General features: G+C 34.7%; 2 protein-coding genes across 2 annotated transcripts; both read right to left on the bottom strand.

Moving 5' to 3' along the window:
- Nucleotides 1–203: 203 nt before the first annotated feature.
- LOC136817298 (uncharacterized) lies at nucleotides 204–2,717 on the bottom strand. Its single transcript, XM_067073640.1, has 2 exons — nucleotides 2,596–2,717; nucleotides 204–2,168 (listed from the first exon to the last, which is right to left on the bottom strand). The coding sequence occupies exons 1-2, from the start codon at nucleotides 2,657–2,659 to the stop codon at nucleotides 1,096–1,098; spliced, it is 1,137 nt and encodes a 378-aa protein (XP_066929741.1). The 5' UTR covers nucleotides 2,660–2,717; the 3' UTR covers nucleotides 204–1,095.
- Nucleotides 2,718–18,302: 15,585 nt separating this feature from the next.
- LOC136817246 (uncharacterized) lies at nucleotides 18,303–20,614 on the bottom strand. Its single transcript, XM_067073581.1, has 2 exons — nucleotides 20,487–20,614; nucleotides 18,303–19,832 (listed from the first exon to the last, which is right to left on the bottom strand). Exons 1-2 carry the CDS (start codon nucleotides 20,571–20,573, stop codon nucleotides 18,303–18,305), a joined length of 1,617 nt encoding a protein of 538 aa, XP_066929682.1. The 5' UTR covers nucleotides 20,574–20,614.
- Nucleotides 20,615–21,123: the final 509 nt, after the last annotated feature.

The following is a 21,123-nucleotide window of genomic DNA, read 5'->3' as shown; positions in this document are numbered from 1 at the left end:
CAGCAGTTTTCTTACAAATGTTAATAAATCTACAATGGAAGCAAAAATAAGAACACCTCCTGGTGTTTTGAGCCTTAGATATCCCAATGAAATTATTATTTTGATTTTATATTTTAGAAAGTATATTTTATTTTGTATTTTGGAAGCTAATTCCTATTTGCTTTTTCGGACACAAAGGCTAGAAACCCAATGAACGAGATTAGTTTTGATTTTTTTGATTGCCTTTATATTCCATACATACAACATAATATATCTAATAAAAAATTATAACATTATAATGTATATATTTTATATCCTCTATAAATGTAACAAAGAGCAATCATTTTCTCCAACATTATACAACCCTTTACACAATTAATACAGTATTTAATAAATTTTAACAATCACCGTTAAAGATTTCCCGTGTTACTTTTAGTGATCTATCATGATTCAGATTTTCTCACGACCTTTTTCCATTGAAACTGAGGCATTACCTCCTCGAAACGTCGATTGAAAGGAATTCATTTGTATATCTTATAGGCAGTGCAAAATGCAATCGGAATACCAGAAGTGTAGTCAAAGAATGTTGCTTAAAACTCAGCCAACCTAGGCTACAGTCATCTCCTGATATGGTGGGATGCAAATTGACGAAGAATTTCTTGTTCTTATCCAATTAAAAAAAAAGAAAAATATCACTTGTATCTAAAAGGAAAATTCCCTACAACCAGTAAAAACATGAAGCAAACATCAAAAAGAAAAACCAAAGACCTACAACCTTACTATCAAATCTAAATAAAACTACATTTAAGTAAGAAATTGTGACAAAAGCTTAACTGTGGTAGCGAATGGCCGAAAAAGTGTTTTCAGAAATTTAATTTCAATGACGGGGATTAAACTTTCAATGCTCCGAAACCATCAAAAAAGACCTTTATTGTTATATTGTGTAACATTTTGTTTTCAAAAACATCAATTTTGGTGGAAGTTTAATAATTGGTGGATGGCAGAAACTGATCAATATTTTGAGCAAATCTGTAAGATCCATTAAAATTTATTTTCCCAAAATTTCTTACTGTAAGCTAAACATCAATTTAACGGTAATGAATAAGAAGTTTGTTTTTATTGTACCTTTAGTGGATTTGAGAGTGGTCTTTCTTCGACCTCAATGTAGGAATCAACAACCATCACGCCCTTCCACGTACCCTTTTGTGTGATCATTTGTATTCCTTTTTCTGAGCTCCTCTTGATTGTCGCTACAAATGGGATTTTGGCGTCGTTGATTTTCGTTACTTTGTAATTTATGGTGACGTATTTTCCAGCTGGAATGGTGACTGTGGTTTTGTCGTGTATTTTAAAGCTTGTCGTTTTCCCATGATTTCCGCCTTTCTTACCGTTATAGTTGACTTCAGCACTGACAGTTAGTGATGCAGATGCTTCAACAATACCGACATTCACCGAAGCACTAGATGTGTAGCTAATACCAGCAGTTATCCCCCAAGCGTGCTCCCAGTTGGTTTCTTGTGTTTTTACAATGGTATCTTCAAACCCGAATTCATCAGTAAGGTCTTTACTTCCACCATTTCTTCTGATTTTTGTACTGACAATAGTTGGAGAAACGGACGAAGGACCAACATAATCACCCCATTTTATGGACACGATTTCTTCCTTTACTGGAGTAACCGACCCTGTTGACACTGTAAATACAGCCTCGCTTTCAATTCCGCTCCAAACCGCTTCAATATTTTGGCGGGAATCCTGATCGCCCATCATTGCTTCCCATCGGTATTTTCTTCCCAAAAAATCTTTCCATTTTTCACTATAAAATGCCACTGTATTTGCTTTAACTTGATACACTTTGAACTGGCAATCCTTTGGGAATTTAGGATCGCTACTCCAACCTAAAGGGTAAATATATTTGTTCCAATCTTGGCTCCATCTTTTAAAAGCACAGAGGTATTTGTTATATACAGGATTCTTCAGTTTGACGTAGCCTCCGGAAATTTTTTCGACCAAAATCTTGGAATTTTCACTTTTTGATGTCGATCTTGCTTCCATGACATATTCGTCATAATCTTGAGTTTCAATTCTTCTCCATCTAAGGCGCACGTATTTGCCATTGCTGGCTTTCAAAGCTATTCCAAGACCAGATTTAATGAAAGGTTCTAAAGCTGCGATCCCATCGATCCCATCTCCTAAAAATGAAATTAGTAATTAATATCATTGTTACACCTTTCCCGAATTGTTATTTAGGCTTTTTGACTTTTTTGTTTTAATGTTTGAATGTTTCTATTTAGTTTCATAAAATTGTATGTTGCAAAACTAAACAAATAAAAAAAGAATTATGAAAAAAGCACTTCCGGTTCTTGAGTTATTTTGATTTGAAATTTCTTTATAAACAATAGAATTACATGGAAACGAGGCCGGGCTGTATGTTTTAGTTTTTATAAGGGATTTCACCTTGAACAAAAACAGTCATAAAAATTGATAGAAAAAAGCTTTTGAGCTCAAATTTTCAGCATGCACTTGTCTTTATAGGAGGAATACAAATATATAGTTTTCAATATGGTTTGAAGACCTTCGAAAAAAAAAAAACAATTCGGGAAAGGTGTAAACTCTTACCTTGAGCCAAGTACACGCATCCGAAGAAGACGATGAAAGTTACAAATAATTTTGTCGAATACATCTTTTTCTTTTACTTGACAGAACAAGTAGAAGTCTTTTGGTTGTATTGACTGGTTTTTCTGAACATTCTATCGCCTATTTATGAAATTCTGCAAACTTGTACCTTTAGATTAAGAGACAATGAAGTCATTCTTTTCCATCTGAAAGACTTTTTAGAAATTATACATAAATCCATTCATCAGAGCAAGAAAATAAAGAAGACGCTGCAGCTATTGTTCCCATGACGGCTATCGAAGGATGTTTCAGAGTCAGATCCCGAATCTGAGATATCCTTATAATTTAATTTATGCAATCAAATGAGCCGAACAAAGAATAAACTATAATGAGATATAATTTATGTTTTATTTTATCTAATATCTTTAGTAGCTTATTCATTTTGATTGGTGATCAAATGAGCCAATTACAGGCCTCCAAGTCGTCCTGTATTTCCTGTGTTAGGACATTTGTTTTGTATTTTCAATGAAATGGTTCATGATTTTGTATTTTACTGATAATGTTCTCTATCTTCATTCCAAATGGAACTTTTATGCAGAGGCTAAGGATGTTTATTTTTTGCTACACATTCTTGATTTTTTTCGGCCTTGCGACTGATATTTTTTCAGATTTTGCTCATATTTCTTATCTTGTTCTTCCACAATACTCCAATCTCCGCAAAACCTGCTTCCTTTGAATGTTTATATAAAAGTTCTAGAAGTAATGGTGATGAGCTTTCCTCTTTAACGATCTGGGAGATTATTGTTCCATCCCAATGTATATGTGTAATTTTTATGGCTAATAGAAAGGTCAAGCCAAGAAGGTCATCTGGAATTTTGAAATTCTGGCTGTTAAAAAAAAAAGATACACTTGTCTCATTACATTCTATCTGATTTTCTTTCCCTGTATTAAGATTACTATAATGCGAAATAATTTCAAGACCTCAGTGTCAAAGTCTCGGTAGTGCGCCTTACCCACTAGAAGAAGTAGCGAAAAATACTTTTACAGTCATAAAAAAACCCGCTTTAGGTCAGCATAATAACATTATGCAGATCACAGCGTGAAAGGGGTCGATATCCGGTATGATTTTTTTATTACATTTTACCGCATAAATAATAATATTTTAATCCGTATATATCTGTATATTCCTGATACGTATGCAACGTGAATAAGGGAAACCGTGTACTACTCAATATATTACATCATACCCCTTGTATATGAAAACGACGGGAGAATGATAGGGTTTCAAGGGTTTTCATTTTTCTCTAAACCCCCCCCCCCGGCTTATTAATATTTGGGAAAATGTTTTTGAATTTTCCCTCTTTTGTCCTAATTATGCTCTATTAGCCTCATTTTCAAAAATTTTCCACCCAGGACATTTTTATTCCAACCCCCCCCCCGCTTATTAAGTTTTGAGATTTCTTCCAATCCCCCCGGCTATTAGGTACCCAAGAGTAGCTAGTACATGTGATCCTGAGCCATGAGAGACCCACGAGAAAGATAATACGAAAACACACCCCCTTTTTCAAAAAATTTGAAATTTGATGGGGTAGGGAGAATAAAAGAGGGGGGAACCAAATAATTTTGGAAATTTTGATTGGGGAACTTCACTGATCTCAAGGTAATCTCGCCTAGAAGACCTGTTTAAGTAATAAAACCAGCAAACCTTACTTGAACCAAACCAATAATTTTTCAATAAAACTTTCATTTACAACGCATCTTTATGTCAACCATACGGGGGAACCGCAAAGTCGTTAAATAACTTACACTGTAAAAAATAATTTTCTTAAGCTAGATAGTCATCTCAATTTAAGAAAACTTAACTGATTCTAAGATCTCATTTCTTAAATTAAGATTTAAATTTTCGAGTTTTGAAAAAAGTGTACGTTATCCTAAAATTAGATAAAATTTCTTATATTCTAGGGCGGTCAGATAAAATATCTAGAGCTATAGAGAGAGTGCGCGAAGCGAAATAAAAGGATTTACTAAAGCATGAAAACTTCTTTTGTTTTTAATCAAAAGAATAGTTTATTGAATGAAAAATTTCACTACGAAGGTTTTAACATTTTTTTGAAGTTTTTTTTGTGAGAAGTTTTGTATGTATATGGAAGAGATTTCTTTTTGAGGGGAGAAGAGCAAAGACAAGATGCGATTATAAGATAAGTATTTTTTTTATATGTTAACTTTACTGAACCTACCTACCTACCTACCTACCTACAATCTTACAAATATGGTTTGAGCCTGTTTCACTTAATGATCACAAGAGCATAAGGGATATATTCTAGCATGATTCGTAACGATATCAATATTCTTGAATGGCCCCCTTGAATGAGACACTTCCTTCATATAGGCAAGCATAAATGCGTGGAAACAATTTGTAGTCATGTGCTACCTAAATTTTGCAGACTACCGGGCTACCTTAACGGAGCGGCCCGTTTGTTTCTACAAAACCTTAGAAAAATTACTGTAATATTGGCAAGTTAGTGCAGAAACAATTTGTAGTCATGTGCTACCTAAATTGTGCAGACTGCCGGGCTACCTTAATGGAGCGGCCCGTTTGTTTCTACAAAACCTTAGAAAAATTACTGTAACATTGGCAAGTTAGTGCAGAAACAATTTGTAGTCATGTGCTACCTAAATTGTGCAGACTACCGGGCTACCTTAATGGAGCGGCCTGTTTGTTTCTACAAAACCTTAGAAGAATTACTGTAACATTGGCAAGTTAGTGCAGAAACAATTTGTAGTCATGTGCTACCTAAATTGTGCAGACTACCGGGCTACCTTAATGGAGCGGCCCGTTTATTTCTACAAAACCTTAGAAAAATTACTGTAACATTGGCAAGTTAGTGCAGAAACAATTTGTAGTCATGTGCTACCTAAATTGTGCAGACTACCGGGCTACCTTAACGGAGCGGCCCGTTTGTTTCTACAAAACCTTAGAAAAATTACTGTAACATTGGCAAGTTAGTGCAGAAACAATTTGTAGTCATGTGCTACCTAAATTGTGCAGACTATCGGGCTACCTTAACGGAGCGGCCCGTTTGTTTCTACAAAACCTTAGAAAAATTACTGTAACATTGGCAAGTTAGTGCAGAAACAATTTGTAGTCATGTGCTACCTAAATTGTGCAGACTACCGGGCTACCTTAACGGAGCGGCCCGTTTGTTTCTACAAAACCTTAGAAAGATTACTGTAACATTGGCAAGTTAGTGCAGAAACAATTTGTAGTCATGTGCTACCTAAATGGTGTAGACTACCGGGCTACCTTAACGGAGCGGCCCGTTTGTTTCTACAAAACCTTAGGAAGATTACTGTAACATTGGCAAGTTAGTGCAGAAACAATTTGTAGTCATGTGCTACCTAAATTGTGCAGACTACCGGGCTACCTTAATGGAGCGGCCCGTTTGCTTCTGCGTAAAAACCTTGAATACTATTTTGGACTTTTTTTCTGATTTAAGCCATATATATCGATCGGAATCAAAGCAGTTTATATTTTTTTAAGGGAAAATGAAGTGCAAGCCCAGACCGGAAGGGAAACGTCATTTACTCTACAAGTCTTCTTCAAAAGGTGAGAATATTTCTGTAATTATTTATCCAGCACCTTCAATATTTGTCTTCGTTACTCCAAGTACAGAATCTCTTTAGAGTCATTTAGCAAACGTAGGTGAAAAGAAGCACTTACTTATCTTGAGCTCTGTTGGCTTGTGAAGTCTAATATATTATTTATTATTTCCTTTTCTACAGGAGACCGATCAACCGAAGGCAAAAAAGAAAGAATTGTTTGCCTGAGATGCCAAGGTTAATGGTAGAAGTTAGGACATAGACACATTTATCCTCCGGATCCTGAGGATATCCTCACCTTTTTTTGTATTTTCTCAAAATATGAACCTTAGGATCCTTAGGGTCCTCGGGCTTTTGTGAGCATAACCTGAGGATCCTCACATTTTTTCTATTTTTCTCAAAATATGAACCTTAGGATCCTTAGAATCCTCAGGCTTTTGCGAGGATATCCTGAGGATCCTCGTTTTTATTTCTTTTTTCTCAAAATATCATCCTTAGGGTCCTAAGGGTCCTCAGGTTTTTGCGAGGATAACCTGAGGATCCTCGCATTTTTTCTTTTTTTCTCAAAATATGAACCTTAGGATCCTTAGGGTCCTCAGGCTTTTGCGAAGATATCCTGAGGATCCTCGTTTTTATTTCTTTTTTCTCAAAATATAATCCTTAGGGTGTATGGAAAATATTTACATTAATTCTTCTCTGATCATACCTGTTTGCTCATGCTCTCCGAATAGGATGTTTCCGATAGGATGGTGAATGAGTGCTTTGACCTTTTTGCGTATACGTTCATAAAATGCCTTGATGATATATACTATTCTATTATCTGTCGTATCCATTTTTACAGGACGAGGATGACCCCAACATTAAACGAAAACTACTGTTGCCAGAGTTACCGGGCCTCATGGTTGAAGTAAAAACCGACAAAGCTTTTGTAATGTATGGGGCAGAAATACTCCGAACCGTTGATCAATTACCGATGGGGCTGCTTTGTTTCTACGCTCTATTTTACGTACTGAACGTGGACTACCCCAACGAATGTGCTACGTTTCTCAGTATCCTCCAAAGACTAATTTTCAAAGACATAAGGTGCATCGATTCGCACTGCGACAAAATTGAAAATCATCTGGAGGAGTTACAGACCTTTTTACCTTATGACTTTATAATTTAATCAACACTTGTTTTGTGTTTACTTTTTATCTTACTTTTTATCTTACTTTTTCATGCCGCCTTCAATTTTCAAAATCATCGGAATACTCTGGAATACTCTCTTCCGTTATTTTCTTGTGGAGATATTTTGTGCATTTTACTGAATTTTGCTTTGTGAGTTGTGCCATGTCTTCGAAAGGAAAGTGATAGGTTTTATAATTCTAATTAAAATAAAGTTGTACAGTCTAGAATGAATTTTCAAAATGATCTGTTGATTTTATTTTTATCTTATTGTGTACATAATAGTAGGCTATTATTAAAAGAACTATCAATGTGAGCGCCGCGAAGTGCTCCATGGTATCATAATCAAATGTCTCAGTTTACCTTTTTTTATAGCAACCAATTGTCAACAGGGTATTCCCCTGAATTTTTGCATAATCTTAATCCGAGAAAAAACATCTTAAAATCGATCTGATTTATTTTGAAAAGCTCTTTAAACTATATCTTAAAACTAGAAATTGTTCAAAAACGTCATCTGACAATAAATCTTGTTTCAAGAAAAAACATCTTAAAATAGGAAGATTTTGGCAGAAACACATTACTTGATTTTTTCTAAAAATAAGAAAACTTTTCAAGATATATAATCTCATAATCTAAATTTAAGAAATAATTATCTCGTCTCACGGAATAGTTATTTAATCTTACAATGGTCATATTTTGTCTAGAAATAAGAATTTTCATCTAGAAATGAGAAAATTATTTTTTACAGTGTAGGGAAAGTAAAAAAGAGGGATTTCTAACCCAGGAGGACACTATGGCCAGTGGGGGTAAAAAAAATGGACCAAAATTCGATTGGGATTGATATTCCCATGTTTTTTATGGCTGGGGATTTGAATTCCATTGTTTTTTAGCCAAAAAAATTCAGTGGGGATAGAAGCAAGTGATACTTTTATGGGCCTACCTGGTTATGCATTTAACACATATATATAATACACTCTTCTCGAGATGCATAAATTTATTGTTGTCCTCGTTTTCAAAAATTCATTTTTTTTGTGTCTCACCCAGTTTAATCCTTTCTTGCGAGGGTTGAGAAAACACTAATAGTAAAACATAAAGCAATGGTAGGGGCACCTTTAGGGTTAGGGGTAATGCTCGAAAGGTATTATAAATGGATCTGTAACATATACGGTGTTCAAAGTCCATAACTACTATGATGGCGCAGTAAATTTTAAGAAATAATGCAAATTAAAAAAAAGTTGCACTGGCTTGGAAAAGTGAATGAAAGTGTCAAAGCGGAAATATATGTTCCTCATCTTTTTCGCAGAAAAGAGATGCTTGGATACATCACTAACATTTGCTGTTGTTTTCTTTCAAAAAGAAAAGTCCTTGGACAAATAGACATAAAATAATAAACATATTTACAAAGCTAATTTCAAGAGTTCCATTATCCCTGAAGAATGATTCAGAGAATTGTCCTGGGTTACTTAGAAACCATTTGCTGGCTGTTTTCTTTCAAAATAGTCCTTGGACCAAATAAACATATTTACAAAGCTGATTTTCAAGGATTTCATTTCCCTGAAGAATGATTCAGAGAATTGCATTGAGTTACTTAGAAACCATTTGCTGGCTGTTTTCTTTTAAATAGTCCTTGGACCAAATAAACATATTTACAAAGCTGATTTTCAAGAGTTCCATATTCCCTGAAGAATGATTCAGAGAATTGCATTGAGTTACTTAGAAACCATTTGCTGGCTGTTTTCTTTTAAATAGTCCTTGGACCAAATAAACATATTTACAAAGCTGATTTTCAAGAGTTCCATATTCCTTGAAGAATAATTCAGAGAGTTGTCCTGAGTTACTTAGAAACCATACCACTGGTGTGAAATTTTTTCAAAATGTCAAATGCTTCCTTCAAACTTCAGAGAAAAGGGAAATATTTTCTACTCTCGAGTCTCTAATAAACGTACATGTGGAAAAATCAAACCAGAATTAACATTGTAAAGCCAAAAGTAGATAAGCGGTTATAATGTTTGAAAACGGCTGCAGTATATAATAGTAATTGACTTAATTAAATTCCTGGGATTAAACGAATACATGTTTTCTGTGTTCTGTTTTTTCATATCTGGTCACCTAAACTTTCAAAAAAAAATCTAGAAAACTTCAAACAAATAGAATATACGACATGGAAAGACCATAAGAGTAAAACCTGAGGAGCTAAATCAAGTTTCTAAAAACGTCAGACAAATTTCCTGTGGCGTTCTTTGTGCTGATTTCATTTTTCTCATAAATTTTCCCCAGCAAGATTTTATTTCAACACCTTTTTCTTCATGTTTCTACCGGTTTCTATCGCCTACTATCGCTTTATTTTGAGAAGTCGCCTTTTTCTATCGCTTCTTATCACAGGCACGACGCAACGGGTACGGCAGGTACGGCGGCCGCCGTACCAGATTTTCACAAAAATACCCGAAGTTTTCCTCTTCGTCGGTCAAATCGCTATAAAATCGCTTAAATTTCCTCATTCGCCGTACCAGATATAAAAAGCTTCCGTCGTGCCTGTATCACCCAATGGGAACCAAGCTTTAATCCTATTTCCCGTGTTCTTTTCGTCTTTTAATTAGCAGAGTCTTTAGCCAAAAAGAAGAAAAAATATCTAACATTTGCATGAAAGTGTCACTCGCTTAATTATTCATAACTCTACTTGTAAAAAGGTGTGTGCAGGGAGGATTTGACAAGAGAGCAGATATTGATCAAGTACTTAAAATAATTCTTTTAGAAAAATTGAAACCAAATTTAGTAATATTAGATAAATTTCGAACGACGAATTTACATGCTTCACTACATGCAGACACCCCTGTCTCACAGCCTCGGTAGAACTTTTTTCCTCAGTGGGGATAAACATTCCTAATGAAAGAAAGTTAGATAGCAATGCGAGGAGAAAAAAATCAGTCAGAAAATATAGCGTTTAGCAAAAATGCATAGAAAAAAATAAATAGAAAGTTCTGGTCGCAAAAATCAGTTTTATTGACAATTGAATCATGCTTGATGGTGAGCATTGTTATTGCCCCCGCAGGAGCGTAGCGACGAGGAGGCTCTCATAGTTTCACGCATAGATATTGGACTGGAATCTCAAAATTTTGCGAATTGTTTTGTTGTTGTTGTCGCGTAAGTATTTCCGTAGTTAGTCTCTTCCGTAAATGTTCGGTTTTTTTCCGGGACGGTAGTATATATTTTCATATTACGTTATATGGTATTATCATTATTACATATTACAATTTTAGCTTTGATTCAGCTTTGAAAAGCTGAAGCGAGTGTTATAAATGCAAATCAAAACAGTGTATGATATAACACGAATTACAATATTACTTGTGCAAATCAAAACAAACAAAATGGCAGACTGGTTATGATGATGATGAGCTGTAGTAGGGGGAATTTTGTTCGATTTTTTGGAATCGCTTGACTGTTTTGTTAGAAGCACTTGTTATACATTTTTGGAAAGCTAAGGGGTAGGGGAATCGAAATTAATATGTTTCCAATTTTTTTTCGGCCACTTTGGTGTGATTTTCGGACAAATATGACGGTCTCAGGCAAAAATCATAGGGTTAAAAATTAATGAAAATTTTAGCTCGAGAAAACAGAAACCTGTTGTATATTTTTGGAAAGCTCTTTAAAAAATAAGATTAGAGATATGTTGCAAGTATAGGTGATTTCTGTACCTAACTCGAGATATTAACCCTTGAAAACCGTGTTTTTCAGCCAGAAACAGCTATTTTGTCCAGTTTTTGCGCTTTTTGAAGCTCAATATCTCGATTTAGGTACTGAAATCACTTATACTTGCAATATATCTCTAATCCTAATTTTTTGAGAGCTTTCCAAAAATATACAACAGGTCTCCGTTTTCTCGAGCTAAAATTTTCATTAATTTTTAACCCTATGATTTTTGCCTGAGACCGTCATATTTGTCCGAAAATCACACCAAAGTGTCCGAAAAAAAATTGGAAACATATTAATTTCGATTCCCCTACCCCCTTAGCTTTCCAAAAATGTATAACAAGTGCTTCTAACAAAACAGTCGAGCGATTTCACAAAATGCCCTCTACTACTGATTCATTGACTAGAAAAAGTGTTTTGTATGTCAAATTTTGTTTCTTGTCTTTGAAACTGAATACTAACTACTGTAATTTAGTCAGACGTTCACTTCAGCAATGATTTCAATTCTTTTTCCAGAATCTTTAAAGAAATTTGCTTAAGTTTTTCAAATGTACATTTGATATTTTTGTTCAAACTCTAATTTATTTTTGTCTGTCATTTTATTGATAACTACCTTTATTGTTTATATAGGGCTTCTTGAGTTTTAAATACCATCATATGGTCGTAACTCGAGAAAGTCCTTTTTAACTTAGTAAAACAACCGCCAAAATACAAAAAAGATGAATGTACGCATATGTAAAGTTGAATCCAAACGTGGTTGACTTTTTCTTTTGGTCTTCAAAATAATTTACCTCACTTAGAGTGTTTTTACGTCTTTTCAGTGCGGTAAATCTTTTTGAAAAACCTGAAAAAAGTTTGTTTACTCGTTAAACTTTACATGCGCACGTTAAACTTTTTCATGCAGTTGTGATAGCCTAAATAACTTACGCTCCAGTGTCCAGTGGTTTGGTGAAATAGCTCCAAATTCTGGCTTTCTAAGTTAGGAGAGACCTTCCCGAAGGCATTTAACGGTGGTTAGACTAGGTACACAGACAGTCATACAGAAACACCATAAAGGGAAAGTATATCGCTAGCTATAAACTCAAAAAGTCTAGCTTCCTGAAGGCACGTCTCTTCATTGTATGCGCTGCGATCAGCTTGGAGAAAAGATTGCATTTGAAAAGAAATTTAGGCGCATTTGAACTTTTCTTGACTGTACGTCTGAATGAACCACAATGGCATTCCTTTACTTTTCTTTTGACCAAAAACATAGAAGATTTTGCTTGAGAAGTGCAATCACAGCGTACGCTAGTGGAGCCCGGGCCTTAACTAGGATAAGTGAGTTTCTATTTCACCCAACTTAAGATGGCGCAGAACTTTTTGATAAATTTTATACGCAGTATCCTCTTGACTTTTGTTTATGAGGCAAAGTAGTAATAGAGAAATGTTGAAATATAGCAGCCAATGAAAAAAAAACAAGCTATTTCTGACTGGTTACCTTGTGGATTTATTCACTGCGTATGTCCATATATTTTGCCTACAATCTAAGATGTCTGCGACATTATTAGAAAAGGTCTATTTAGTGAATAATAATCATGACATATATCGTTATAAGAAAGAAACTAGGAGAAAAAACAAACAAACAGGAGATGTAAAAATCGGTACAATGGAATATAATTTTTTTTTCAAGCAAACGCCTCAATCAATCAATAAATTAATCAATCAATCAATCAATCAATCAATCAATCAATCAATCAATCAATCAATCAATCAATCAACCAATCAATAATTAAATCAATCAATTATTCCTGATTATTTTTTAATGTTTAATATTTAAAGCATTAAAGCTTTATAAGTGCATGACATGATCTTTATGTGGGGGCATTTAGTGAAAGCTATGACTAGTCAATAATGTTTTTGTGTGAAAAACATAGAAATACAAGGAAAAAATTATAATGAAAATCTGCGAAAAAGGCGATTTCTGGCATTTTCAACCGGAAAAAAAATTTTCTTAAAAATCGAACTCAGCCATGTTTTGAGCATTGCAAATACGCATCTTTCTGCAAAAAAATCAGAAAAAACTGAAGATAAAAATTCGAGAAAATGTAAAAAAAACGGGTTTTCCGGCATATTTCCGGCATTTTCGGCCGGAAAAAAATGTTTTTCAAAAATTGGGCTCTGTCACTCTTTAGGTATTGTCATATTGTATCAGTGTGCAAAATTTCATAAAAAAATATAAAGTACAGCTCGAGAAATTCAAGAAATACTGTCTTTCCGTCGAAAATAGGTTGTTTCCGGCGATTTTTCAATAGTTCCGGCTTCAGAAATCAATTTTATTGAAAATTGAAACACGCTTGATGGTGGGCATTGCTATTAATAATGTTTTTGAATGAAAAAACAACCAATTATGAGGAAAAAGTCTAATGAAAATCCAGAAAAACGGCGATTTCCGGCATATTTCCGGCATTTTCGGGCGGAAAAAAATTTAAAAAAAAAAATCGAACTCAACAATGTTTTGGGCAATATTAATACGCATCTTTGAGCAAAAAATCAGAAAAAACTAATGATAAAATCTCGAGAAAATGCCAAAAAAAACAGTTTTTCCGGCATATTTCCGGCATTTTCGGCCGGAAAAAAATGTTTTTCGAAAATCAGGCTGTGTCACTTTTTAGGTATTGTCATTTGACATCAGTGTGCAAAATTTCATAAAAAATTATAAAGTACAGGTCGAGAAATTCAAGAAATACCGTTTTCCGACGAAAATCGACTGTTCCGGCAATTTTTTAGAAAGCACCGGCTTCAAAAATCAGTTTTATCGACAATTGTGATCATGGACATTGCTATCAATAACGTTTTTGTGTGAAAAAACAACGAAATATAAGGAAAAAGTCCGATGAAAATCTGCAAAAACGGCGATTTCCGGCATATTTCCGGCATTTTCGACCGGAAAAGATTTTTTCTCAAAAATCGGACTGGGCCAAGTTTTGTTTTGAGCATTGCTAATACGCATCTTTGTGAAAAAAATCAGAAAAAACTAATGATGAAATCTTGAGAAAACGCCAAAAAACGGTTTTTCCGGCATATTTCCGGCACTTTCGGCCAAAAATTATTTTTTTTCGAAAATCAGGCTCTGTCACATTTTGGGCATTACCATTTTGCATCTTTGTGCCAAAGATCAGGAAAAACTGAAGAGCCAATCTCGAGAAAAGCTGGTAACAGACGGACGGACGAACGGACAAAGGTTAATAATTTATATAGGACCTCCAGGTATACCGGGGTAGTCCAAAAAAAGTGTCCATAAAATTCATTTTTTGACGTAGCTTGTTTTTGTGGGTCCATTGACTTGAAATTTGGTACAGGCAATCTTTAGCATAACTCTGAGCACTCCTCAAAATTTCATATTCAGAAAACAATTTTTCGAAAAGTTAAAAGATTCTAAAAATTGGAGGTCAAAAGTGGGTTGTTCAAAAATTGACGTCAATCATTTTCAGAGGGCATTTTGCTTCATAATATTTCAAAACGATTGAAATAAATTCATTTTTGAATTCACATTTTTTCTCAAAACTTTCCACAATAACATTAAGCATAATGTTCGTTTAATAAAGTCAAAAATTAATTGTAAAACAATTTGATACATCCACCATTATTTTCATTCACAGTACGAACTCGCGGTAGGAATTGTTTCAAAGCTTTTCGGATGATTTCATGATTGGAACCGATTTTTTTCCATACTGATTTGATCTTTCTTTTCAATTGTTCTTCGTTTTCGAACGGGTTGTTTAAACGGCCCCTGTACACCTCCGCCTTGACTGCTCCAGAAATAATAATCCAGTGGATTGCAGTCAGGTGACGAAGGTGGCCAGTCAGTCTTTTTTACGAAACGTTTTCGTAATCTTTCTTCCATGAATCCTTGCACCAAGTTACTACCGTGTGAAGGGGCACCATCTTGTAAGAAGATCCAGTTTTCATGAGGAAATAATTTCGCAACGGACGGTATGAGTTTTTTTTCAAGGTGTTCGTGGTATTGTTTACAGCTTCAGAGATAAACCTTTATTATAGATTACCGGGTGGGTGAAAAATCAGGGTTTTTCTCTAACCGGGTACAATTTGCTGATTTTTACAGTATGTAGAAGTACCACCGGGTCAGTGACACAATACAGTATATATCTATCAATCATTTGATCTTAATGCTTATATTAAAGTCGCTGGCATCCGAATCTTTATTCATCACCAGCCAAAATGTTGTCTTGTTCAACCGTTTAATAATTTCTTTACGTCAAAGTTCTAAGTGATAGCTGAAAGACAAAATAAAATTTTCAGAAGGAGTTCCAAAATTCTGTCAATTTGGTAGCTTGAATTGGAAATAGGGTAAGCATCTTTTAAGGTTTATATAGCGCACACTTTTGACATAATCATTACTTTTCTTGATGTGTTTGTACGAGCTCCAATCATTTTGCGTTAATCTCTTTTGCACATTAATTGCATCATGTGACAAAAGATATATAAGAACTTGCAAGTATCTTTAATTGAGCCGCATTGCAACTCGTACAAATGTAAAAAAAAGTAATAATTATGACGTATGCGTTGCGGAGCGCTATTCGAGAGTTACAAATCAGCTCAAGTGTTCATATGGTTAAATATCTTTGAAAAGTGAAACAAAGTGTTCACCATATTAGATCTTTTTGCCTTATGAAAAACAATCTAAAATTGCACATTTCTCAATATAGTTATTACATGGGGAAAGGAATAATAGGCTTTTACGCAAGTAATCGATGGTAACTCAAGAATATTTATTCTTACCTCGGCTAACCAGTTGGTTTCACTTGTGCAGACGTAAGGATTTGTAGCTCCTAAAAAGGAACAAAAACAAAATCTTATAGTTTAAGTGACATCTTAAGTTCTTCACCATCTAAATCGTACTTTACATCATAAGTAAAAACTTGGGAAATTTGGCAAGAAATTTGTGAAACTTGAGGGACCAGGCGGTATGTGTTCTAATAATAGGTCAAAGCCCCGTCAAAGCTCCTTTGGGAAATTTGGCAAGAAATTTGTCTTCGTTCCCGATGGAAAATTACCCTGAGATTCTAGTCCACTATAAAAATTGACTTTCATTCCATCCCCATTCTAAATTCAATGCTTAAAGATCACATTCAAAAACCATCACCACTGGATCTTTTAACCTAGGAACAATATCATTTCTATTCCCATTGGGATTTTGATAAGAGTTTTTATCCCCACTGAAAGCAAAAGTTCCAAAGGGGCAGTGAGACAGGGGTGTCTTTTGCAACTTTTGATGAAAACATTTGGGAGGGGCCACCAATTTGAAAAGTTACATTTAACCCTATTTTTATCCGGCTTTTTCGGATTTAGTATTATCAAGGGGGTCTTTTCCACCAGCCTTGCATAACTTTTGATCTAGAAAAGATATGGACTTGAAATTTGGCAGAAATGTTCTCTACCATTCTCCTTTAATGAAAATTCATAGAAAAAAATTTGGGTTGATGAGGTCATCATAAAGGTGATGACGTCATCACAAAGTTTCACCTTTCTAAAAGCCAAAAGAAATATCTTTAACATATTTGCTGGTTTTTAACATACTAATAAAATTGACGTTTAAAATCCATGCAGAAAATGAGTAAATTTTTTCAAAAAACAATGACGTCATTTTTGATGACGTCAGCAGTTTATGAAAATTTTTAAAATATTTTTTAAAATATATTATTGATACCTAAAACCTGTCAAAATTAGAAGTCAGTTGGATGCCTAGATCAAAAGTTATGCTAAATTTAAGATTTTGGGATTTTACAGGGTTTTAGCTGGATTTTATGATATGCCTGCACAAAAAAGTCATAAAACCTGATCTGGTCGATGTATAATTGTAAAATTTGGTATACATGCAGGTGATAGGATTATATTAAAAGTCAAAAACTTTCAGTTTTTTTTCAGTGAGCTACACGTTTTTTTTTTATAAGGAACCTTAACTTTGCTCTGAGCCTGGAGTTCCTTATTTTTACAGAGAATTTCAGGCTCAAAGTTCCTTATCGAGTTCCTTATTTACATAGCTGCTAAGTTTGGATTCGCAAAAATTGGATTCCTTAAAACTTTTTTTCTTATTCTCAGCCTGAGCAGTTCCTTAACAATTCCTTATTTTTCGGACCATTTTCAGCCTCAAGTTCCTTATAAACGTGTTCCTTATTTAAAAAAAAAAACGTGTATTAGCAAAAGAGTGCCAGCCTGGTGGAAAACACCCCCTGATAAAAATAGGGTTAAAGACTGCGCAAACTTATTGAGAATCAGATCTAGAGGTGATTCGAAATTTTTTTTGATAGACATTTTAGGGAAAAAGATTTCACTGATGAAAAAGTCCAGGTATTAACAGGTATTAATTTAACTCTTTACTTCTCAAGCTTTGTTTTTTCTCGCAGCCCTGGTGGAACTTCTTCTCACAGTGTGGGTGAACATTTCTATCAAAAAGCCAACGGGGAATGAATTTCTATTGTTTTATAGTAGTCTTTTACTGACCACTTTCTTTATTGGAGAGGAAGTAAAATAAAATTTTGAGAGCCCAAGATACTAAGTAAGACCATGTTGCGACATAATAATGACTTACTTAGTTTAGCGTTAATTTCCTTGAAATTTAAACAATATCCGTATGTCCCGTATTCAATTCAGCTATGTTTCGCGCTGTGGATGTTGTCCTAATATGAAATATGTGTCTGATATGAAACATTTATGTAAAAAAAATAAAATCTTTATATTCTTTTCGACAATAAATGTCAAATGATTTGCCAAAGTTTCGTGAAATTTTTCGATTTCCATATTTATCTTCTTTTTTGTGAACAGAAAGTTTAGATATGTTGTTCATTTAAAAAAGTATTAACGCCTTAAGTACAAGTTTTTTTTGTAAGAACAGACTTCATAACCCGGGGTACTTAGAAGTAAGTGAAGGTACGGATATGTGTCGGTACCCCCGCCATCTTGTACTACCCCCCCCCTCCAGGGGCTTTGAAAGAACACAAAAGGCTTCAATGGAATAATGAAATATATACTGAAATATTAAGAACATGTTATAAGAACATTTTGACGCTTTGAGAACTCTAAAACATCTGATTTCTTAGCAAAGTGGATAAAAATACTCACAAAATGCTTAAATAAGAGCATGTTAAAAATACAATTAAAACTCCCATTTCGGGGTCTAAGCATTATTGTGTTGAATGGAACAAAATAATCGAAATGCTAGTTATGACAAAAAGAATTAGGATACGCTGTGATAACAAAATCTACGCCCAGTAAACAAAAGCACCATAGCTCCTGAGCCGAGGTTCCCTTCTAGATATGATTCTCTCTTCAATTGCCAAAAGCCTTTCGATATAATCTGTGGGTCTTTCTTTAATTTTTTTGCACACTCTCAAAAGTTTCTTAGCATCCTTTTCCGTCATGTTCTGAAAAAGGTTAATTCCAATCAGCCAGAAGTTCCAGCATTCTCTCGATTGAATGGCGTTTATAACGTAATCCAAAAAGTTAAGGAAACATCCTTCAATATGGCTTTCTTGCCATTCCTGAGGGTCGGTTTTTTCGAGAAAATGTAAGAATAAAGTTTTCAAATGATATGATCGTAACCGTTTACATGTCGGCGTTAAAAAATCCTTTCCAATGATTCTCATAGCAATAAAACATTTTCGAGCGGTCGGTTTTAACAACTTTGAGAGCTCAACTTCCGCAATAGAAAAGGAAAAACGCCATGTTAATTTCTTTTTATCATTTGTATTGGATTTTGGCACGAGATGAAACCCTAATTTTACTATCCGCGTGACGTCTTCACAACTTGGCCATTTCCTGCACCGCATGGACCAGTTTGATATGGTCGGCCACTCTTTGCATTTAACTGCATATGTCAAATCTGCTAATAGATATCTTTCTGGTTCTCTCTCAATGATCCTAATATTCACAGCTGGGCCAGATTGTTGGATGACAAATTCGTGATTTCTGGAGTAGCTAGCAGGTTCTTCGTCGTCCCCAGGTATTGGTTCCTTATAACCAGGAAGATTACGAACACTTATTTGCATCATTGAATCGTAAATTGTTTTTGTAACATGCTTAGCAGACAAATATGTTTTTGAACAGTGGCTGTAAAGTTTAGCAAACCCAGGATCAACTCCTTCAGTCTCAATGTGATAATCTACCAGGTTAGAATTGAAACTAGCTGAAAGGTGTTCATTATAAAGCATGAAATCATAGTCGGTGATTAAAGCATGCGTCTCTTGTGAGAATCCACTGGCTATTTTAATGCAATGCTCTGATACTGGTGCATTAAAACGTTCTGCAGTACTCCCGGTCAATAACAACGTTAGAGGTGTCTGACCTGGCAAATATTTAGATATCCAAAAAACAACTTTCGAAAGTTGTCGTTTAGCTGATTCTTCGACCTCTGGCAGTTTCTCTACAGTGGGTATCATTCCATCAATGTGTAATAGAACTGTGGATAAATTTAGTCCCTGTTTTGGACGAAAACTAGTTCTACGATCAAAGATTGTCCGATTGCACCACAATTTTATTCTATAGATGCATTCTTCTAGAATGGCTGCAAGGAATATGATCGCCAAAAACATTAACAAAAAGAACCACGCCAGATTTGATCCACTTAATGTTCCTTGTTTAGCTAAATTAACCGAAAGGTAAACAATCAACGCCATGAAGATAAGAAAGCCAAAGGCGTAAGCTACAGTGGTGAATTTTTTACCCCTCATGTGAGATTGGACAGTGACATCGTGAGAGTTTGCAGTGCCAATAAAATCTCCGAGCTGGCTGATCTAGATAACAAAGGAAAAAAATAAGTTGGAAGGGCCCTACCTCCAACGACTACGTTGTGACGAAATTATAAGGTTGTATTGTAATGCTCATCGTTTTTGCTGATCACATGATGAAAATCTGATTCAGAGAGTGGTCAATGAAATTAAAAAAGTTATTGTAATGGGAATGGTAAAGTGACATCACACAGCTAAACGACTGTATTTTTCCCTTCGATATTGAGCAAAATGAAATCCCAATGAAATCAACCTTTATTCTTGCGTTTTCTGACCAGATAGATATTCAATTGGCTTTGTTTACTTCGAATACATCAGGTGTATGTTAAAAACACGGCACAAAACTTAATTCATGATGATTCATGACGTAATGTTTTCTACGGAAAGACCCCGGTTTTAACCAGTAGTGGCAAAATTTATACACTTTTGTCTAGTATAAATCTGGCTAAAGCACTACTTAGCCTACATAATATACAGATCCAGGCTTTTAGGCCTTACTCTCGAAGAGTAGGAGTTTTACGCTCGAAATGAAGGAAGATATGACGTAGCCTAGCTAAAACCGGGGTCTTTCCGTGGAAAACTTTACGTCATAAATATCATGAATAGACAGAGAGACATTTACCGTAAAATATCGAACTAGAAAAAAAAAACTACACTCACATGTTCAGCTTCTTCAATGTTTTCATCGATAAGTTCATTTCGAGTGTGTATCATGTTTGATTCCACAGGTTCAATCAGTGATGCCATGCTATTCTTGTTTCAAGAGCTGTTCTCTATGTTTTTACCTTTATCTACAGAAATAAAAAAGAAACACAACAAATCAACATTAATAAAACAGCCGTAATATGACAGCTGCAAACTCCGGTAATTGTCATGGGTCGCAGCCTTTCTTAATATATCTAACATAAAATTTAAAAGAGTATACACGCTTTTTTTTTAAAAGAATGGTGTAAATCCATTTCATCATGGATATTCTTAACTTTTTTGGGAAAATCATCCTAAAATATTCATACAGCATTCTTAGGTTAGGATCCTAATTCAGACTAGATTTAACATTTAGTACATACGTCTCAAAATTCCATGATGGTGATATGCTTAGCATATTCTTAATTTTTTGGCCATTTTCATCATGGACATTCTTATAAAGTGTATTCTTATAAAAAAAAGCGTGTATCCTAGTAAGTGCGAGCGCAAACGCAAACCAAATCGGGAAATCAAACCAGAAAGATCGGGAAATCGAACCCGACTATCGCGATTGATTGGATTTAGGCACAGTTACAAATGAAAAACACCTACC

Source organism: Clytia hemisphaerica, unplaced genomic scaffold (genome assembly GCF_902728285.1).
Source record: "Clytia hemisphaerica strain Z4C2 unplaced genomic scaffold, Clytia hemisphaerica genome assembly, whole genome shotgun sequence".
NCBI classification, from domain to species: Eukaryota; Metazoa; Cnidaria; class Hydrozoa; order Leptothecata; family Clytiidae; genus Clytia; species Clytia hemisphaerica.
The sequence above is the reverse complement of the archived record's forward strand: the minus strand, read 5'-3'. Positions and strand labels throughout refer to the sequence as shown.

What these genes read in the sequence shown, in the direction of transcription:
- LOC136817298 (XM_067073640.1), bottom strand. Translation starts at nt 2,659, where the DNA reads ATGTATTCGACAAAATTATTTGTAACTTTCATCGTCTTCTTCGGATGC. An exon ending in ATGCGTGTACTTGGCTCAAG is followed by an intron (nt 2,169 to 2,595) that starts GTAAGAGTTTAC and finishes TTTCATTTTTAG; the next exon opens with GAGATGGGATCGATGGGATC.
- LOC136817246 (XM_067073581.1), bottom strand. Translation starts at nt 20,573, where the DNA reads ATGGCATCACTGATTGAACCTGTGGAATCAAACATGATACACACTCGA. An exon ending in ACATTGAAGAAGCTGAACAT is followed by an intron (nt 19,833 to 20,486) that starts GTGAGTGTAGTT and finishes TTTGTTATCTAG; the next exon opens with ATCAGCCAGCTCGGAGATTT.